Genomic DNA, 21,424 nt, shown 5'->3' with positions numbered 1-21,424 from the left:
AGCCTATACATCCTTAAAAAGCGATACCATTGCCCTGATGTCTCGTTGCGAAACAAGGAAGAGGAGGAGGAGGAGGTCAGGCAAGGAAATTGACTAGTGTAGCAATTTAATAAAATCAAGGATTAGGAATTTAGAAATATTGTGTAACTAATTTCATTTAAACAGTATGTAAATCTTCGTTTATCATATATGTAGATGATGACCCTCGTGTCAGTTGGCAATACATAATTGCACACAAAGTGTGCGAATACAATTCCTGGGTGGTACCTGGCTGGGTGGTAGCTAAATTGAAAACGAAGCTTCCTCAATTAACGTTTTAATATTCTGTCATAAGCAGATGAGGAAACGAGAGCATAAAAGAAGGCATGTCTAATCGGGTTGGTTGGCTCGTAGCTGATTGCTTAAAGCGTAAAGGCCTATCGTCATTAATGAAACTCATTAATAGAGTTTATTACCCTCGTTCCGACGCCGCGCCGTTTCTATTTAACGACATCGTAAACCGTGGCTATCTACAGCAACGGCCCCCTCGCCTGGACGAACGTTTAATAATCGATCTCGTTCGATCGGCCCGTCACACCCCTTTGTTTCCCCTTGAACTTGACGCAGCCTTGACTGGGCGACTGTGCGTGGGCGTCCCTGTCGGGGAGCCTTCGTTTCTGCCATACACTGTAATGCATCTGCAGTCTCTTCTGTCATGTATTTCCCTTTGTCTAACTCCGAGGTCTCCACACGCTTTGCGATAATCTTTTCCCCTCGAGACCACCTCTTTTATTTCTGATCCTCGCGATACAACGAGCTATAATTATATGATTCTAATATGAATCGCGTTAACGTTTGAACTAACGGAGACGATGTTACACGATTAAAAAGAATGCCTTTACGGCAAACATGAAAGAGTCACGTACTTACGTACACAGGAACGAACTCGTTGAAGTGAAACAATCGTAGGTAACTGAGGCTAATGGCTTTTTAACGAACATCGTCGCATATTTCGTTCACGTCCATTCTTGTTCATTTATCATAATACATTTTATCGAACGTGACGACGACGTAATTAAATTCTTGCAAGAACTGCATCCGGCAGGATGCAACTCTAAATGTGTTTCACTAAAGTATCTATTGCTTAGTATTAGGAAAGCTCTTAGGTACGATTTTACAACGTATACAATTATTTTATATAATTTGAAAGTCTTAAAAGTATGATCAGGTTTTGTCTGTTCATACGTGTAATCATCTTTAAACAGTTTTCTCAGGAAGCTCTTCCATCTTGTGGACAAATCACAAGTCTCTGTATAAATTCACATCATAATTCTCTTTTCGAAACGAGAAAAGAGAAAACCAGTTTAACTGATGATCTCTAGATCACTGCGGAGGAAACACAAACGGTTTAATCTGGTCTAACGTACCATCTGAGTATAGTCAGATTGTTCTGATTCCCGTTATGAAAAGCGTAAAGGTAAAACGCCTCGCCGCGAGAAGAAGACACACGCCCACGCGCTTCGCCAGGAGATCGCTTGAGAAAGAGCGCGGGACGTCGCGTCGCAAATCCCGTCGCTTGCTATTCACCGAAACGGTGGTGCAACGTGGGAAGTTAAACATGATATTTACAGGAGAACGGGAGGAACGCAGGAATCGTTAAATGGGGAACAATGCATTTCCATTTCACGCGTTTCTGCGTTCACCCGGAATTTCCGCGATTGCGATGCCTCGATCGATAGGTAAGTACATCCCCGTTAAAAAGTCCTGCGGCAATTCTTAAATGCTAAGAGATTTACATATGATAATTCGACATTTTGATTTCTTTTGATTTATTCATTAAAATGTCACAAATTCTTGTTTGCTTACTTGTATTCGTGCGGTGTCTCATTTGGTTAGACGATTTATAACGCGCCCTAAGACTTATGAGAGGGGGTGTACGTATATGCGGTCGAGCTCGACGCGAGCCGGGGCAGATGATGCATATCAAACGGAGAGAAACCTGGTGCCGCGGCCTGGTTCGCGGGGCCGCAACAATGCGTTAATGTGTACCGGCGCTGCCATGACGATCTGATTACCGGGATTTACGTTGATCGTCGTCATTTCGCGGGGAACTTGTGTCGCAACGTGGAGATTTTTATCGTTTCGCTTCGACCGAGCCGACGAGAAACCCAGGAAAACTGCCTACATACATATCGTATACAACCAGAGTCAAAACTGATTACATAGCTTGAAATATGGAAATAAAGTTCGTCCAACATTTCCCATGGTGTTGTTTGAGATTCAGACTTTACATTTAGGTAATGCTTGTGAAACTTGTTGAATGCAGCCTCTATTTTCAATGTGCATGTTTTATTAATTTTTATTATACTGATAGTAGAGTCGAGTTTAAATACAATTATACTTTCGTATACATTTTTTTCGTAATAATAAATAATATTCTAAAATGATTTTTTAAACGTCTATGTATATTGCTAAACGTTTGTCGATATAATGAACTCAAAAGTGTTCCGATGGTTACTATAATACCATAAGCTGGCATACGTTTGGAAGATTTGGAACAATTGCCGGCTTCGTAGGCGCCTAATCACCAGTATCGAAACTTCTTGCAACATTATGCCCACTGAATACCGGTTGATTTGCACAAGCCAGTCATTAGACTCGCTTCTGACTCGGCGATTATAACCGCTTCCCGCGGCAACGTTATTACCCCTTTGGCTTTTTCATGCTAAACAGCGGAAAGAGATGCTAAATTCTCGCGCGCACAAAACCTGTAGGCGCGTAATTAAGGTAATTTGTAATAATAAAAAATTCACCGGTTTCCCGCGTTTTCTGATTTCGCGTAAAACTTCACGTGCTGCACCTGATTATGATGAAGTCATAATCAGAGTGCTAGTTAAACCATTCGCAAAATGTATAATGTTTAATATGATGCATAATTTAATGGAGTTGTGTGAAAATTCATATTCATAGACGTACTTACATAATAAATTACGTGTCCAATTATGCACCGTATGGTCTATTATCTGATTGATGAAAGTGGTATTTGAAACTTTTGTCATATCATTAGAATTTTTTAAGATCAATTTATTTGTTCTCTTTTTTAATTAATTTAAAATGACATTATAATTTTATTGTACAATATGTTTAATAAAAATGCTCGTTGATTCCGTCATTCTCTATAATTTTATGTATTCTGACTGATTCTACGTGGCAAATAGGAAAGACTGACAGAGTTGAGCATAAAATCTAAATATGCACCAATTTGAAACAATCTTGCATAAACCACAATAGTACTTGATCATTACGTAAACCTCCGACCTGCTTATACTTTCAAATCGATTTCAATTCCTCGCTGCAATATTGCTTCAATGTACTACTTTGCGTTCTTTCGCGCCACAGGCCCGCACCGTGCGGCATCGCACTTTCGATCCCTTCAGGGCACAGAAGCGAGTTATGAAAACCGCAACAATTTCGTTCGAAACAATTGCATCTGTCCTTGATTCGAGTGCACGCTACCATCAGAGAACAAAATAAACCTTAAATTTTATCGTGTAAAGTTTCGTTTGTCACTTGTAAATGTATTTTTATAAAAATTCTTCCACTTAACATTGAATGATTATACATATAAAAATGTCTGTATTAAATTTTACATATGCACCATTTCTATTCTTTTTGTTAGTCTTTATCTTTAACGACAGCCAATAATTTTTCTGTTATCAAGAGATTGAATCTAATTCGTAACTAAGCAGACATTCGCAATTTATTATCGCAGCCACATGCAACGTTTAATAACCGCAACCGCTACATATTTTCCTCCGATATTTTCATGTATCCGAAGCACGCGAGCGTCTGCACTCTAATTACCGCAATCTCTGTCTCATTAGTTGTCGCCTTTCGGAAATATCGTCAGCACGCTGCCGTGCCGCAGACTATAAACGTTTCTAGGCGTTCGATACCGGCCGCGATGCTCGGTACTATAATACATAATACATGAGAGCCGGTGTGCGCGCTTCTTCCTCGTTCCTCCTTTCCTTATTCTTGCAACAAGAATCTCGCGCGGCCACAACGACTCACCGCGAACACCGGATTCGCTAATTAAGAAAGCCGCTGAATTTATCTAGCGACGATTAAATCCAAGAGGCGTGCCGCGGGTTATCGAATTGTCACCGTGTACGTCGTTTGTTACCGGCAGTAGTTCTTTCAGCCTTGCTTCGCATCGTTTAACCGGCGGAAATCTCGTCACATATGGTTGATGCCATGTTCATCGCGTAATTAACACGGGACTTATTATCTTCTGTAGTAATAATTGGTGAATTCTTGGAAGACGTTTATAATAATTGCAAGTAGTTATCCGGTCATTGTTCACATTTTTCTGAAATAATTGGCGACCACGTTTTGTTCAGTTTATTACAAGTAACTAGAGTTAATCGAGTTTAAAATTTTTTTAAATTTTTTATTTAAGTTTTAAGTTTTAAATTATAAAGATTGAATCAATATCATCATCTAATCGAAATGCATGCTATTATTACGTTCCGTATGAAACTCCGTGCCTGTGCGCATTTATCTTCGCGCCGAAATTAAAAGAGGAAGCAATTAAACGCGTCGTGAAGGGGAGGAACGATAACAAGCTCCACGATTTCCGAGGATATAAGCCCGCGAAGGCGTTCCGGACGTCTCAACGCCCCGCGTGACGATGATAAAGTGCTGATAATAACGCGAAACAAGTAATCGCGACACGATTCGCGGCGCGGTGCGAGTTTCTGTCTCCGCAGCCCGGCGGAAGGAAGATAAATTTCTCGAGACGGCTAATGGCGTTTCTTGTCCCGGTATACATCTTATAAGGGCGTTCTTCGGCCGGCGATGATCTGGGTGTTATAAGCCATCAGCGCCGCCAAGAGAAACGCTGGGCACTGGTCGCGCGTTTGCATAAATATGCGTCGTGTGTGTACAATCCTCTCCACCTTTCTTAATAACGCGAACCGCATTAAAAAATGTATACGCCTGGTCCCACGTTCCGATATATCACCGGTTACGACGCGATACGCTAATAAATTAGGCAATCCTGCAGAACAACAAGTCTGTTGCTTCTGCCTGTTCGCTTCGGAAACAAATGAGTTTACAGTTTCGATTACGATTTTTCGAAGTACTGATGGCGTCGGTGAGTTTCTTAATTAGCAAATACGATATTATCTTTTACTGTGCTCATCAATTCTGCATAACCTGGGACCGTATCGATCTTTAATGAGTTATAAAATCAGTCTATCCATATTTGGTACGTACTGTATGTATGCGCTTCAGACTTTAAGTACATAATATCAGTACTGGGAACAATTACGAAACGCATTATTAAATCAATTACGATAAAGCCAATTAGTTTATTAATCACGTATGCCAGTCGATTTTCTAAATGCAAAACGATTCTGTCGCGGGAGTGCATGTCGATTCGTCAGGTTTTAAGGGCGCGATACATATGTAAATGACGGCGCTGTTTCCTCGATGCAATGCGACGACCCCGGTGGGGTGCATCGATATGTACAACGGCGTTGTCTTTAGGCGAAGCCGAGGTCGGCGGGGCACCGGTATCGCGCGAATCCGTGCAACAACGGTCCAAAGAATTTCCAGAGAACAGCTTCGTATGCATATGCATGCGGCCGGCTGCGTATGCGGCCACGCTGCGCGCCTTACGGTAGACGTCGGATAGGAAATAACTGCCAATTAGCGCCCGAGCGAACCCCCAATCGAAGAAATCTTACCTGCGGGACGCGGGTCTTCCTGCACTTATGATACAAAATATGTAAAATATGACAATAAAATATATATCCAGAATGCATATGCAGAAACTCTGCAGGCATAGGCGGAGAACGTGAGTGGTAGATAACGAGTTTACTGGAAATATGCATAATGTAAATGTTATTGTTAAACACCTGTTCATAATTTCGATTGCGACGAAGTATAAACGAAGAGGGCTTCCATAAAAGATAGTGGAATTGAAGTGAGGAAATACATATTTGTAATCTATATACAGTGTTAAAATTTAATTTGCTGATTCCTTGTATAATCTTCGCTTGGCCTCGCTGTGATTGAGCGTTCCTAGGATACGCGGGTGGCGAAGCTGAAGGAAATGGTTTTTAACGGATTCCAAAATTCCGTAACAGGAATTCGTGGATTGCGGAATATTGGAAATTCCTGATCGTCTTTTTCGCTTTGCTGCGTTCGAGGTTCAATTGACTCATTCAGATTCTTTGCTTCGTTTAATCGTCCGTGTTTGATGATCGTTTTAAGCCCTGCTATGTATTTAATTCAATGAAACTGCTATGTGCTAAATATGTTTGTCTAGCTTAAGTTATGGAATTTACATGAATAATTTTAGGAGAATAATGTTCTGCTTTTTTGTTTTCCATTATGTAAATCTGATGCAAGTCATTAATCTTGCCATAGTGCAGTTTCACTGCGTCTATCGTATCTGTTTATCACGGAGCGATGGAGTTTCAATAGATCACTGTCATGAATTTTCAAGACTAGTTTCAATAATTGTAGTTTCCCATTGAAAAAATGATCGTTCGTGTTAACTACCCCTCAATGAGAGTTCGCGCAGCTGTTTGAAATGGCGTTGAGAAAGTATCGAGGGAAAATTCGCGTGTCATGTATAAATATCAAGTGGGAAACAACAGATGCGTAGAGAATTTATATGACTAACTATAAGGGACAAGGGAGCTACACTAACGAACTAAGCCATTATAACGAACTAAACCAATATACAAGGTGTCCAAGTATCAATGATACGATAGTGGAAGGGAGTCATTGTACGTGAGAAAATAAATTGAAAATATGGAATAAAGTTCTTTTATTTGAGGCTCTGTTGAAATCGACTTTGAATTTCGTCCGATTATACATAAACTTTATTATTATAAATATTATACCTTATATAATCCTTATACATTATATATATCCTTATAAATATTATAAAATATATTTATTATAAACATAAATTGACTATGTCGTATTTGAAAGGATAATCTCGATACAAATCATGTGCCATAGGTTTATGAACATGTAATTCTTAAGATTTACTTTATTAATGGAAAAATTGTCGATTTTCTCGAAAACAAAGTCTTGAATAAAAAGAATTTATTCAATATTTTCAACATATGTTTCCATGTACAATTATCCTCTTCATGTTTGTATCATTAATACTGGGGCTTCCTGTATAAAAAAACGATGGTACCGAGTAAGCAAAACGAATTAGCCTGAATATGGCAAAATAAATTGATTGCATATCGCATACTCGCGTGATCTACTCACATTCTTTTCCGAGATCAGACATCAATTGCTACTTTAGTCGAATTTTAATCATCGAACGACGTAGGTATAATTCATATTACGGTTAATCGACAGTTCGGCTCGATTTCCACGTGCGTTAATTGAATTCTCGAGGCTCTCACCCCGGAAATGGCGAATATTGTTTATATCCATACGAAAAGGCCGATTCATGCGAGAGAGGTCAACGCAATTTTGTCCGACCGGGACTTTTGATCGAACCACGGCACGGCCGCCCATATAATTAGTAAAAACCATCGATCCGAGTTCGTCTCGATGCCCGCATCGCTTCCTCGCTCGCCGTGATTGCGTTTTCCGTTCCGACGAAAGTCGCTCGCCGCGTGATACTACCGGAATCATTCACCGATCCGGTTCTTACGGTGATCCAGACTAGAGAATGAACGCTGGCGTGTACAGTTACGCCGGCTACGCTATGGAACTGGATAAATTATTTATGAACGCTATTCCGGTCTCACAAGCTTCTGAAATATCTCCTACAAGTATTCCTACTGTGTTAGCAATGTATTTTCAATATAACCACGGCCTGCTCGATTTCACCGAATGTAACGTTCACCATTTATTTCCTTGCTTTTATTCAATTGGTTTAGAATTCGTACCAACCAACTGAAGTACCAATCCTTTGAAATTCAATTATTTATTTAATGCTTCTCTTACACAATTGTTACAATCAGAGTAAAGAAAATAATTGCATTAAAACTGGCAACTGTGTCACAATCCAGACTTCGTTTTCGTACTTTAATGCTGATTCTGGAGTAGAACATCGGGTTTACACTAAAACAGGAGCAGCCGAAGCCATGTGCTCAGTATGTAGATAACGACGCATCCCTGGAGGCAGATCGCGACTGAGATTTATCTGGCGCGAAGACCGGTGACGCTGTTTCCACCGGTTCCTCTCCTTGGGCGACGGACCACGGTGAATTCTGAATGCGACCAGAGGCACACAGGACTCTAAAGCGGGGAAAAAAAGGGCAACGCCAGGCACCGGTCGACGGCATAGGGGAAACGAAATCGACTCGATTCGGATCAGAATTCAGGGCGCATTTGTGTCGCCGCCACGGAGGCAGATTTACGAATTCACGTGTTAGATCTTCACCTCGGTGAGCCTGAATCGCTGCATTCGAAAGTAGGGAACTGGTGCAGGGCCAGAATAAAAATTTGTTCCCTACTTGGGAATGATTTTGTGATACACTGTACATTATAGGTGCAACAGAAATAGAAAATTATTTATATAAATTGTTTTTTGTATTAATTAATACATATTTGTATCAGATACAAATTATCGATGAATATGCGAAATTATGAAAATCATGAATGAGTCAGTACCGTCAATTTAGCAATGTACGTTAATTCGAAGTTGCCTTCGATCTAATTATAAGACGCGGAACGTATTATAGCATTTGTCGGCACGTTCAAGGATATCGCATAGCTAGAACGCTAGGACTGTGGGTTAAGTCATTATTTTTCGCGGTCCATTATACCGGAGCTTTGCTACGACAAAGACGCTTTCTCTAGGAGCGAACAATGAACGGTACGGCGAATACGAAAATTCCCAGGCGCGCTAGCACAATGAATAACTCACGAAATTACGCGCTGTCGCGGTGCCGCTCGAAGCGAGTGGAACGTGTCGGGTCCCGGCCGATAAATTTCCCTTCGTACGCAAAATAATCGCCGTGATATACGAGCCGCGATATTCGTAATTTCGCGACGGCAATTTACTGATAGCTGTATTCTCACGAGCGTTGCCTACTCGCGGACAGGCGAAATATTGCGCGCGCCCTTGCCCGCTGCGAATGCAAATACGCTGCTCGTCGCGTCGTATCGTCGATCGAGTCTCGAGAGAGGGCCGGTAGGTCGGTCGGCCGGTGAAAATTGCTTGCAACGGTTCCCGGAGGGCAGACATCAGGCTCATCTCCGCGAGAGGAGCCGCGGCGCGGCGTGTTCACGGGAAAACTGAACGCGGCGCGCGTTGCTCGCCGATGAATCGCGATCGTTCAGCGTCGAGGCTGAAACTGATGTCTCAATTCAGGGAAACATTATATGCGCATTACCGGCGAGGAAACGAGGAAGAACTCGGGGAGAGATCGTTGCGCGCTGTCGCCATTACCCAGTGCCATTTGCAAGTTTGTCTTTGGAACGCGCGTCTGCCTTCTAAACCGATAGCCTGTCATCATCCACTACCCGCGAGAATCCGCGCGAATCCTTATGAAGACGTCGGCTTTAATCGAGTTGAACTTCTTTAACGTGGAATTATGAGGATTGTAAAATGGATAATTGCATGTCGTTGAGAGGATGGATCGACGAACGAGCAATCAGAGTTAACTTACATGTGTTTAAATGATCTCCGAGACGTTAGTGTATCGATGTTGTACAGAAGCCGAGGTCTACGAATTCGTCTTTCCTGGGTACCGCGGAAGCCGACGAAGCATAAAAAAATACGAACCGCTGCGGCAATTTCTCTAGGGAATAGTAGCGCCTCCGTCTCGAGCCGCGCGCTGTAATTACGCGCTAGTCTGTAGGTAATAAAAGTAATTCGGTTGCACCGGGGAGAAGCGTGGAACGTAAAAAAGACAGAGGCCGTAGGGTGTGTCGCTCTCGACTCCTGTTAAAAGCCGGTGCTTAAACGGGGAAATTACATGGTGGATATGTACGCCGGCGTGTAAAAACCAAGGCCGTTCGCGTCGCGGACAGAAAATTCGTTTCACTTCGATGTTGCTGATTAATATCTGCAAAACAGCGTTATTACCTCGACACACGGTGTCATACAATGGACTCTACTCAGGTTCGACACGTTCAATCGTAATTTTCAGCGAGCATCGGCATCGCGTCTCGTCGTCGTTCGCGCAATTTCACGGCGCGTTAGAGCCGATCGCAACTCGGCTCGTCTGGCATGTACACTACCTATTTTCACCGCGTATCAGCGCAAAGAGAGAATCGCGTATCTGCCTACTTGCATACGGAGAGAATCCGAGGCGAACGAGACGAGAAACCGCCATTAAGACGATCACGGTTTCCGCTAATCGAGTCGTTTCTCCCTTGTAAACGTGGGTGGCTCGGTACGCGTCCTGTCCTCCGAGCCACGGATCTCTCTCGGACAGGCTTGTAACGATGTTTGCGCAAGATGATTTACGAAGATCGAGAAGCGTTGCTCCTCTCGCTCTCTAAACAATGAGCCCTCGAATCTTATCTGGCCATTGTGCGTGCGCGTTTTAATACGCCGGTTCGGCGGTGAGAAGGTGGAGCCGAGTGCGAGTTCGCATCCTATGCAAGGTGAGTCTTAATTACACGTTGCCGCGGCGTGTAAACGCACGGCGGAAGGGGAGGATGAATTATTGTATGGGTGAAGATTTATGGTGAATTTCGAGAACCGAGTGCGTCATACCTTGTGACAATAGCTCGTGATGGATCGCACTGCTTCTGTTACAAATTAACATTTACATTCTGTCACGGATACTTCACTGAACGTTCAGCTTCATTTATTGCTAATCAATTAAATTATTGAAATATCAAATTGATGTAGTAATCGGTATTGGTAACGTAACAATTTTGATTGGATGATTTTACGCGAAGATATACGATCATCGCATTAGGAGATCCTCTTGTAAAATACTGCATGTGTACATATAATAGTTGTATCTACCTACGACATTTCATCATCCATTGTGCAGTTGAGAGTATCTTCAGAGATACTAGTAGATACGTAACAGATTTTTTTCCATTATGAATCAATGTTGCATTAATGTACATTCCATTAACAACTTTCTTCAGGCAATTTACGTTATTAATGCACTAACATCCAATTATCTGCTTTTATCATGAACTAACATCAATTCAACGCTGCAGATTATTTTAATGGCACACTAGAATGATTACTCTTTCTTATCAGGATAAACATTTTAAATACTTCTTTTATATAATTACTAGCTAGTTTTTAAGATTATTGCTAACATAGAATGCTTTATTTTTATATAATAGTTAAATAAGATTAATCAAATCATTTAATTACAAAATAAACTCAAGGATAGAGATAGTATTACTAGATATCGTATAGTTAAATCGATTTATCGTAAGAACGAAGAGGCGTTATCGTGCCGAAATTACCAACAAGCGGAGAAAATAATCCGTGGGGGAAGTCTCGTCTCGAAGCGGCGTTGTTTCACGGGGTAACGATCCCCGAGATCTCATTTACAGTACAAATTAGTCGTAGGCCGGTCCTCGGTCCTTAATGATCGGCCGGCACGCAAAGAGGCTAGGCTTTAATGAAGACCGCGCTTTGTCCGTGACGAAGCGTGTGCGCATCGCGATTCTCACTCGCTCGGAGCGATCCGCGCGCGCGCGCGCGCGCACATCGAAAGTCGTATTTGTCGCGAGAACTCAGTGCTGAATGTGAGTTAAACGAAGATTTATGCCATGCCGCGTAAATATAAACAACAATATGCAATCCCCGGCTCATTGTCCCGCCGCGAGGCCGGCCAATGCGAACTAATAAGCGAACGCGCGTCCTGCTTTCACGCGTGGTTCAGGATAGAGACTCGGTCTGTGTCACTTTCTCACTTTCCAAGTTCAACTATGAAACGAGTTAAATAGTGTGTGAGGAGTGAGGTTCGAAGAAGTTTGTAGACTATTAGCAGAATTAGAAACCTAATTTGCTTTTAACTGGATGTGTTTTACTTTCTGTTAGCAGCTGGGGAACTCATAGCTTTTATTTGTTCTTATTCTAAGACGTTGTAAAATTTTAGATATGACTTTTAATTATCAGGAAGAACATAGAGATCAATCTTATAATTTCGCAGCTTTAATTATTTAAAAACAACAGTTCTCTCTGATGACTAGATTAATTTCGAAAAATCAACGTTAAGTTAATATAGAAGTGGAAAATGCGTAACTCATCAAGCTGAGCAAAGCTATTCGCATTCTGCGGTTCAATCATCTTTAGTCCTTGGTCCGTCACATGCTCCGTGCAATCCGTTTTCTCTAACTATGCAGCTCGAAACGCGACCAACGAGACGGGGTAGGAATGAGAAGTAGAAGAGAAAAAGGAACGGGAGAAAAACTGTGAGACACATTTCGTCATCGAGCGAGCGTTTCGTCTCGGCGCGGTGAAATTTCAGCGAGCGCGTAATGCGCGCGCCTATTAAATGAACCGGTTTTAATGAATTTGCTTGTCCGGCTGGCGTACGCGAGCTGTGATGCGGGGGCCCCCTGCACACGTGTAAGTTGGCGAACGCGGCGAAGTCGCCTCTTGGAAGACTAATCGACCGGGGCGTAACGAGCCACCGAGCGACGGCGACGATCCCTCCCTTCCTGAGCGTCGACCGGACTGAGGCCGAGGACGAAAGTCGAGCTTCCTCTCCGCGGAGCGGCCGCGTTTTTTGCGACCGCGCGCTTCGGAAATTTGTCTGTCGCTGCCTTAATACGCCGGCTGTCACGCGCGTCGACGCTCATCCATCCAGAGTACTTCTGGCAGGTACAGTCTGTCACCGCAAACCCGCCTAATGAGCCAGCGACTGCGATAATCCAGAAACCCACGGTTATCGGACTGCCACTTGCAACGGATCATCTTTTTATTGAAGTTGCATTTACGATGCACGCGTTATCTTTACGACCCGGTAATTAGTTCTGCAGATATTGATACAACCATTTCTTCAACGACCATGCGATGTGTAGTATGGAATTTTAAAGTTTAGAAATCCTGCTGGATTTGCAGAAAATTTTATCTCAAGCGTAAACCGTAAGATAAAAAATTAGTTATTTCGAAATTGTAGAATGAGCAAGGATTATTTTGTGTTGCAAACGAAGCAATGTTTGCAAGGATGTTATTGTGGTATGGACTGTACGCGCCTCCCTCTGGGTTACTTTAATTCGCCGGTTCCCACGTGCGATTCCGCCGTGTCGACTGCAATTCATCGCCAGCTGTTTAAATCGCGATAGTCGCATCATGTCTTGTAAATATCATTCCGTTTTAAATAGAAGTATAGTAAATGTCCCAATTTCGGTTCACTGCCGCATTTTTCTATGTCTAATAACGATAGAATTATATGCATATTATTAACTTTTTAACCTTTAGCAGATCGTATGATCCTATATGACACTTACAATTATAGGAAAATAAGTCAGTAAGTAGAAATTAGAACGTGAACAAAAATTAAGACATTCTATACTGTCTAATTTCCATTTATTTGGGATATTTAATAAATGGAGAATTCCCTAAGAAATGGAAATAAAGCATCTTAATCATGTCTATACTAGAGTAACAAATATTTAATGATAATAAAGCTTACGTAATAGAATTATCATTCATTACTTGATTACATTATAAAATTAGCTCACTTCATTCGCGTGTGAAATTTTCTTCGGTCACGCTTATAATTAAATAGCGAATAAGTTCGATAATGTTGATAAAGCTATTGTTGTCAGAAAGTACATTGGCAACATCATCTTTCTCGTTGGTTAATTACACGGGATTAAAATCACTTTCACAGTTGCGTGTCATTGTTCCTTCGGATTCGACGCGGCGGAACGAACGACACAAAGTGAAACTTAAATATGCAATACCATCGACGGTGTCGGTGGGACGGGGATCATTAGGCGTTCAACTAATTTGGAGTTTCTCAATTAATGAACGTTCTATTCATCCTCGGCGTCTACGTTTTGTTCGCGAAATGGGTTTCAGAATGACACGACCGTTAGATTCTCGTCGGAGTTGATTGCAATCAGCGTCTGCTAACTTACACCAACTAGGCATATCGATTCAATAAATCTCGGCGGCCATTTTTTTCCTTCATTGTAGGTAGTATCTAACTACCTAGTATGTATTACGCGAGATGATGCGTAAAGCATTTATCATCGGCGAGAATGAAAGGAGATAAGCGCGAGGATTCTCTGGGCGAAGAGAGGGCGGCTGACAAACCGATAATTTAGATCAATGTTGGATCGCTATTTTCTAACGAGGTTCCTAACACAATGACTATTATTGCTATTTCTGCGGATGAATCACAGTGTACTTGGCCAACTATCGTCATCATGCAACGACTTTCACGTTATGTACATTACGAAGACTCGGAAACTAGTCGGTGTTTATGACTTAATATCCTCTTAAGTTTGTATAGCTTGGGACAATGAATCTCGACACGTTGTTTAATTCTTCATACGGGAACGAGATTCTAAAATAGTAATAAATCTATGCCTTGTTTTCTCAATATTCGATCTTACCTGCTTTTTGACGTTTTAAAATTAAAACAATTTTATTAAGAAATAATTATTCATATAATTTTATTTCGGAATTGAATGCAAATAAACGTTAAATAAATAGTACATCAATAAAAATTTAAGTGTTTGATCATTTTTTTATTTCTCCCACTAGCTTTTTATGTATACATAAAATTTTTGGGAGAAGCCAATTTCCACTTCTTTCTTAATTTAAAAATGTGTATATGTACACTTCATTTCTAAAATATAATTAAAATGTAAAACGATATTAATGTAAAATTCAGTTCTTTGATTTTTAATTATAAAAAATCTGTTTGTATTTAATGAAACATAGATCTATTACTATTTTGGGTTATTCACAAAAATGGGATTCATTGTTCCAAGCTGCATGCCAGAATATTCAATCAATTTTAGTTATTCCATCAATCCGATCATTCATATGGTAAACAGTATAATTAAAACTAACATTGAAAAGAATTAATGGTAGTCTGCAGGATGTTCGAATCGTCACTAACGAAAAGTAAAAAATATCTGTTTTTATTGCGATGTAACACGCTCAAATAATTTTGGAATTCCTCCATAAATTATCACCGTATCACGCATAGACCGACGAAATTCACGTTCTAAAAAACTATAATCTATGTCGTGCCGTTGAGGGATCAGGGTGATCGTGTTTGTTTTCGACTACATAATTGCACACTAGAAGATTTCTCGTACCCACTGTACGCCACTTTGCTTACTTACGTGCACACATACATACATACGTACATACATACATACGTACCTGTTCACGATTTTCATCTTATAATTACGAACTATCGCGCGTCGTCGTGCGGTCAGTGTTCGACGATCGTACATCATTTGCGCGGTACCCTGTGATTACGACGTTTAGGACGGTGCCGGGACCCGGGACCGATTCGTGATGCGAGGAGAGGTTGCGAAACGCGCGTCCAACCGATTCCGGATAATAACACGTCACCCGATCTGTCCTCGTCGTCTCCGTTTCAACGCGTTTTTCATTGACATTCCGTTTTAAGTTACAACGTCACACGTTTCGGCTGTTTTCACCATTGATTGCGGTTTAATACATGTCTCTGGTATTCCAATCTCGTGTAAACTTGCAATAAATGTCAAGTGGGCATGTATGCACACAAGTAATAAGCGTATAGAAATATGATACGGCTTATTAATGTCTATCTGCGAGTTCTATTAATATTTATTGCAATCACGTTTGTACAGTTTAATAAATGTCTCAATTTCTACTCACTGTCTGTTCCCATAATTGAATATGCGATCTTAAGGAAGTGAGTAGAAATTCGCACATTTACTATACGAAGATTTCATTGGAAAACCACCTGTTTAAAGGACGAACAGAAAATATCGACGGTAACCGCATGATTGATTCGCAATATGTAATGTACTCACTACGTCCTCCATTCTGCGATTTCCGGCGTGCGTTAATCCAGGATTGGTACAGCTTCCCACGGGCGTCTCGGTCACGCTCACACTATCCTTGGGATCGGCACTTTCATGAACAATCGCTTCCCTTCCGATGGTTCTTCTATTAATCACACGCTCTTCCTCGCACTGGACATCGAATTACTCATTGCCATACCTCGTACCATCGTCCGAGAGACGATCACTTCCCATAAAAACTATTAAACACTTTTCCAAACGATTAGACCGTGTCTTTGCTACGAAACCATCGACCTCTTCCCTGTTCACGATCATAACACTGTTTTACAGGATTTCAGAATATCTTCATTCGAACATACTATGATATTGCTATTGTATAATATCTAGGATTTCTGGTTGAATACTAAACAATTACACTCGGGGAATCGAGTCTGTTCGCGGAAATTGTTTCAGGAAGGATAATCGCGTACACGCGTGCCTCGGCGTAGAATCGCAGAGCAAAGGGATCGTCGTCACCGTACCGGTACACGGTGACAACGACAGTCAGGGTGGTCCGCGCAGCGCGACATCCTCGCTCCAGTCGTCGAAGTCTCCGCGTGCACTCGCGACCGATCCTCCGATCCTCTCCCTCGCGGATCGAATCCTGGCCGGTCCTCCGGTGGCCACCAGTTGCTATCGTTTCGGCAGTCCGCGTTGCGTCGATCTGCGGACGGTGACACTTGAGAAATCGTGGAAGATCGATCGATGGAACTTCGTGTCACTCCCGGATCGAGCTGCGTTTTTATAGCGTTCGAACCGTGTCGGGTGGACGAGATCCTGGGACCACACACACTGTCGTGGAACACGGAGAGTTCGTAGAACGGTCCGGGGCGAATGGTGGAACGCGAACGGACGAGCGGATGCAAAGGACGCGCCGAGAGCCACAACCGTTCGCCGGCTCGGGCTGAATCTCACTGACTCGGTGTTGCGCTCCGTCCGCCAGCTACGACCGCGACGTGTTGCGTCCACGGTAGAGGGACGAAGAGGCACGCGATCGAAGAGAAAGACAGAGTGGGACGGGGCGAGTGTGTAGAGGGGCGAGTTGAGACCCTTCCATCGAACCCCGTGGCGGAGGCAGAGGCCTACCGGGTGCCCAGGGCCTCGACCATTATCTCTGTTAAGACTGAGCTGCCCTGTGCCGCGGACGACCGCGAGGGTAGAGGTCTTTATTATATTTACGAGGTGTTATCGAGCCAATCCAACAATATTGATTCCGCGCCGCGAAGAGATCGGACATCTTAAAGAACGCCCAGTCCAACGGACCCCCTTCGGTTACGCGTTCTCCTGCTACCGGAGGGCTCGCGGCCCTTGTTCTCTTGGCTTCTCTTGGCTTTTCTTGACCGTACTTAATTCTCTTAACCATGAACGAATTCTTATATCACCAATAATAATGGAATATAGTTAGTATTTATACACTTTAATAGATTCATTGCACATGATTTCTTTTTTTTAATAGCATATATAGAAGAAAATTATAGATACATTTATATAGGTAATAGAATTGTGACTCACCCCGTATAACACATGCTCTTAGTGACCTCGCCAGTTGAACACAGAGCTACATGCGTCTCGCACCCGTTCAGTAAATTCCCTGACCGATCTCGATCCACTCTGCGCGGTGAGATCGGGTCTATGAGGGAGAGGATGCATGCGGGTTTTCGTTTACACAGATTCCTCTTGATTCGTCGCGACACGCGGACACATAGGGGTGACCTTGTCCAACGTGGTACAGGCTCTTTTTAGGTATCGCGGCCATTATAAGCGAGACGATTTTTGATTCTATGGCAGCGGATGTCGTGGATCAGAACTAATAATAATATGAGTGAACGTTTGCTTATGAGTTTTATTCGTATACAACATTTATTGTCTGTAAAGTTCATTAAATGTATGCAGATTCCAAATTATTTATCAAGATGCTATTTCGATTGAAAATACAATAAATTCTTCTTTAATTATTTTAATAACCCTGCCAATCAAAATACCTATTAAAATTTATGGTTGCAAAACGAAGGTTAATTATTTATGTTAAAATACAGAAGAATGTTTAGAGAAATAAAAGATCAGCGAAAAAATTATTATTTACAAATATTTATAGTTTCATCTGGTTCCCGTTTTACGCCACAGTTCAAAACCTGACCTCTAACTCTCGTAACAGGAATAAAAACGAGTTTCTCTTATGAATTAGATGTCCCTTTGAATTATTGTGCCGGTTTGGTACCTGACTTGCTGCCAGGGTCATTGTCTTTATAATCCCAGTTCTCGTTTCGGCCACGGCTGTATTATAGCGGTGATTTAGGTGAACTCTATTACGTCCCTCCCTTGGCATACATATTGTCATATTAAAGGCGGAATCTGCTTTGCGTCGGGATTACTCTTTCAACTCGGATCAAATCGAAATACGTAATGTATTCATATTCTTCCTCACGTTCTCTCCCCATTTCCACAGCTCCTTATTCACGTGGATTTTTAATTCTCATTTCTTATCGAGTCATCTACATTCATAGTTTTTTTCTACACTGTTAAATAATATCACATAAATTCAAGAATTCTTTACATTATTAAATAGTAGTTCAGTGTAGATTGTTTTGTATTATAGATAACATTCTCCATTCTTTAATGAACTTTAATTTATCAAACCTAATTGCAGTAACATTTTAAAATACTGACGCAGTTCTGGATAAATCATTTTCATGTTATACAAGTTTTTCTATTAATTGTTTGATCGTGTTGGAACAAATGTTACACCTTAATAATATCCTGTCGTATCCAAAAATATCTACAATATCTGATATTATTCTTGCTGCAATCATATTCGTATCAGATTCGTTCCAAAGCGACTTTCACCGAGAACTGTCATCAAAAGGCACTTCGTGTCGTTAAGGGGACGTGCCAGCGGACGCGTAAGTATTTCAGCGGTGTAATAATCGCGACAAAAAGAGGATCATTGTAGACCGGTCGGAGTCTTGAACAGGAGCGGATTCCTCGCGGCCTGGCCTGCATTCAGGTGCGCACGTGGGTGTGTGGGTGGGCCGCGTAACAGCTGATCGTCGCCGTTGATCGGGACGGGCGAGCAGGAAACTGCGGACGTCCTCGTGGCCGCATCGTCCATTTGTACACCCGGCACTGCTGCCTTGGAATTTCATCCGCGTTAGATTCAAGAAGAACGATAACGACTAGGTATCTCGGCCGTCCTCCCACTCACGCCTCAGCTTCCACTCTCCTTGGTCTACTATTGTAAATGTTCGCTTCGCTTTCGCTTTTCGACTTCAATTCCGTATCCTCTTGATCTTTCGGTATTATCGTATAGTTAATCTAAGATCAATGAGACAGTAGATTATTCGGTCAAATAGCTAAGAAAAGTAGGATCAGATAAAAACTTCTAATAAAACCGAGTTGCACAGTCGTGAATAATTAATCATAAGTTGATATATTTTTATTAGATTATTCATTACTTATGTCTCAACGAGCGATTAGCAGCGATTGGCTATGAAGTGGAAACGAGTGTAGAAAAACTTGCTTATTCATATCGTTTTTCGTGTCAAATCGCAACTTGTTATTGCGTATTCACCCGTTTCTCGATACCGATCGACGTAAGAACGGCAAGGGACATTAATGAACGGCATAAATACCGATACCGTTATTCGATTTAGCAGCCGCATTCTCCGATACGTCGCGTCTTCGATGGGGGGGACCGAAACGTACTTAGGCAGTGTTCCATACAAATTCAATAACCGCGAGTATCGCGACGCTCGGTGATCGTTTCGCCCGTTTACGACGCGACGCACGAGACGCCTCGACGATCGAAAACAGGAAGCCGTAACCTTCCTGCTGAAACTGCGAGCGTAAAATTTCTTATATGACATAAGTAGAAAATATCTTGCATGCAAAAACATTCGGTGGGTCCACTGCTAGCGTTCATCGTATGCTTCAAGGAAAACAGGATTCGCAAATTTAATTACATCTTGTTATCCATTCGTTCCCATGCACATGTCGTAATTCCATGTTTTATTGACTCCGAAATTATACATTTCTAACTATTTCTTATCATACACGAAATTCAGATTTTCTAATGTTCCTTAAAACCTGAAGTTTATCTTTATTAATGTGTCAACTGTTTTTTTTTTGTAACATGTCAAAGTTTAACATATTAATTATTGTAAAGTGATTTGTATGTAATAATTAACTTTATAAGTGGAGTTACTTTATTAAAGACACTGAGGAACTTACAAACTAAATTACAAGAGGGACGGCAGTCTTGCTTAGTAAATGGTTTTAATAGAAATTAATGAGCATGAAATATTTCAAGCCGTTTCTTGAAAAATGCTGTGCATAGTTCCTTGAATTATGTCACTCCTTCGGCAAACCGGGTACATAGGTATCGGCGAGGCAAAGGTTAATACGACTCGAACCTCGCCAAATCCATCACCCCCGGCAGAAAAGAATGCGATAACACACGGCCGACGAATTCAAGGGCGTCTCAGAGAGCGAAGCTACGGGATGGGATATGGACGGTGTTCTCTAATTCCCGTGAAAGCGCGCTGGTTGCGCGCCCACGGAAGGAACAAGGCAAGGGGGGGCTAGGGGGGAGGAGGCTTGATGAACTTGCCTCGTGAATCACCTCGCCTATAAAAATCGGCGCCGATGCGTGAGAGAGATAATGGCGGGGAGGAGCGGTAACAACAGGTTTGCTTACGTACGCGCGTACACGGACCCCCGGCCCGGCACCGGTCGACGAAGGGAAGAAGCAGGCAGGAAACTCAGAGAGTAACGTGAGGGCGAATGCGAACGCGTGCACCTCCGAAGCGACGGGAACGCGCGCGTATGCGACTAGTGCACGCGCGTACTATGCGCTGGCGCAGGTGAGTGCGCGACGAAACGCGACGCACATGGCCAGCGTCGTGCAGCTTGCGAGGGTGGCGTTTCACCCACTTCCTGTTATGATTACCCGCGTGCGGCGAACAGCATGCGGTGGTCGTTGGAATTATGACTAATCGTAGACTTTGCAAAACGTCGTTATAAGAAATAAAACGCAAATGGGAATTGCGTATGATACTTTATATTCAATTCTCATTGATTATAATTGCATTTTAATACTTATCGGAAATACAAAGGCATGACAATTCATTAGGAAACGTATACAATTGTGGAGACATTAACGTTTCACTCTATGTCCACAGGGTTCATTGATTATCTCGTCAATCCTCTTAACTAGCTAAAGAATTTACAATCGCGTTTTACGAGCATAAAATTGAAACGTCCGCTCGGCGATCGTCAAAACTGGCAATTATTGCTATCATTCATCGAGTTAACGACGGCGAGATATCGACGTATCGACGAGGTGTTAAGTTAAACGAATCCCCGATGCACTTTAATCGGATAAACTCCGTTACATACATAGGATCTCCGATACGGTTGCGAGTTAACGAGAGATTCCTACGCGGCTAAC

General features: G+C 42.2%; 1 protein-coding gene across 2 annotated transcripts in view; it reads right to left on the bottom strand.

Annotated features, from left to right (window-relative positions):
* Nucleotides 1-16,871, bottom strand: part of LOC108625709 (TSC22 domain family protein 1) — an 82,526-nt gene extending 65,655 nt beyond the window's left edge. For both annotated transcript variants that reach the window (XR_003389291.1, XM_018025914.2), the window contains exon 1: nt 15,949-16,871. Coding sequence is in view for 1 of the 2 variants with exons in the window: in XM_018025914.2 (XP_017881403.1) it covers nt 15,949-15,960 (12 nt within the window). In the remaining variant the exon portion in view is untranslated. The remainder of the gene's footprint in view (nt 1-15,948) is intronic.
* Between the last annotated feature and the right edge of the window lie 4,553 nt (nt 16,872-21,424).

This window comes from Ceratina calcarata, unplaced genomic scaffold, assembly GCF_001652005.2.
Source record: "Ceratina calcarata isolate Rehan_Ccalc_2016 unplaced genomic scaffold, ASM165200v1 scaffold369.2, whole genome shotgun sequence".
NCBI lineage: Eukaryota > Metazoa > Arthropoda > Insecta > Hymenoptera > Apidae > Ceratina > Ceratina calcarata.
The sequence above is the reverse complement of the archived record's forward strand: the minus strand, read 5'-3'. Positions and strand labels throughout refer to the sequence as shown.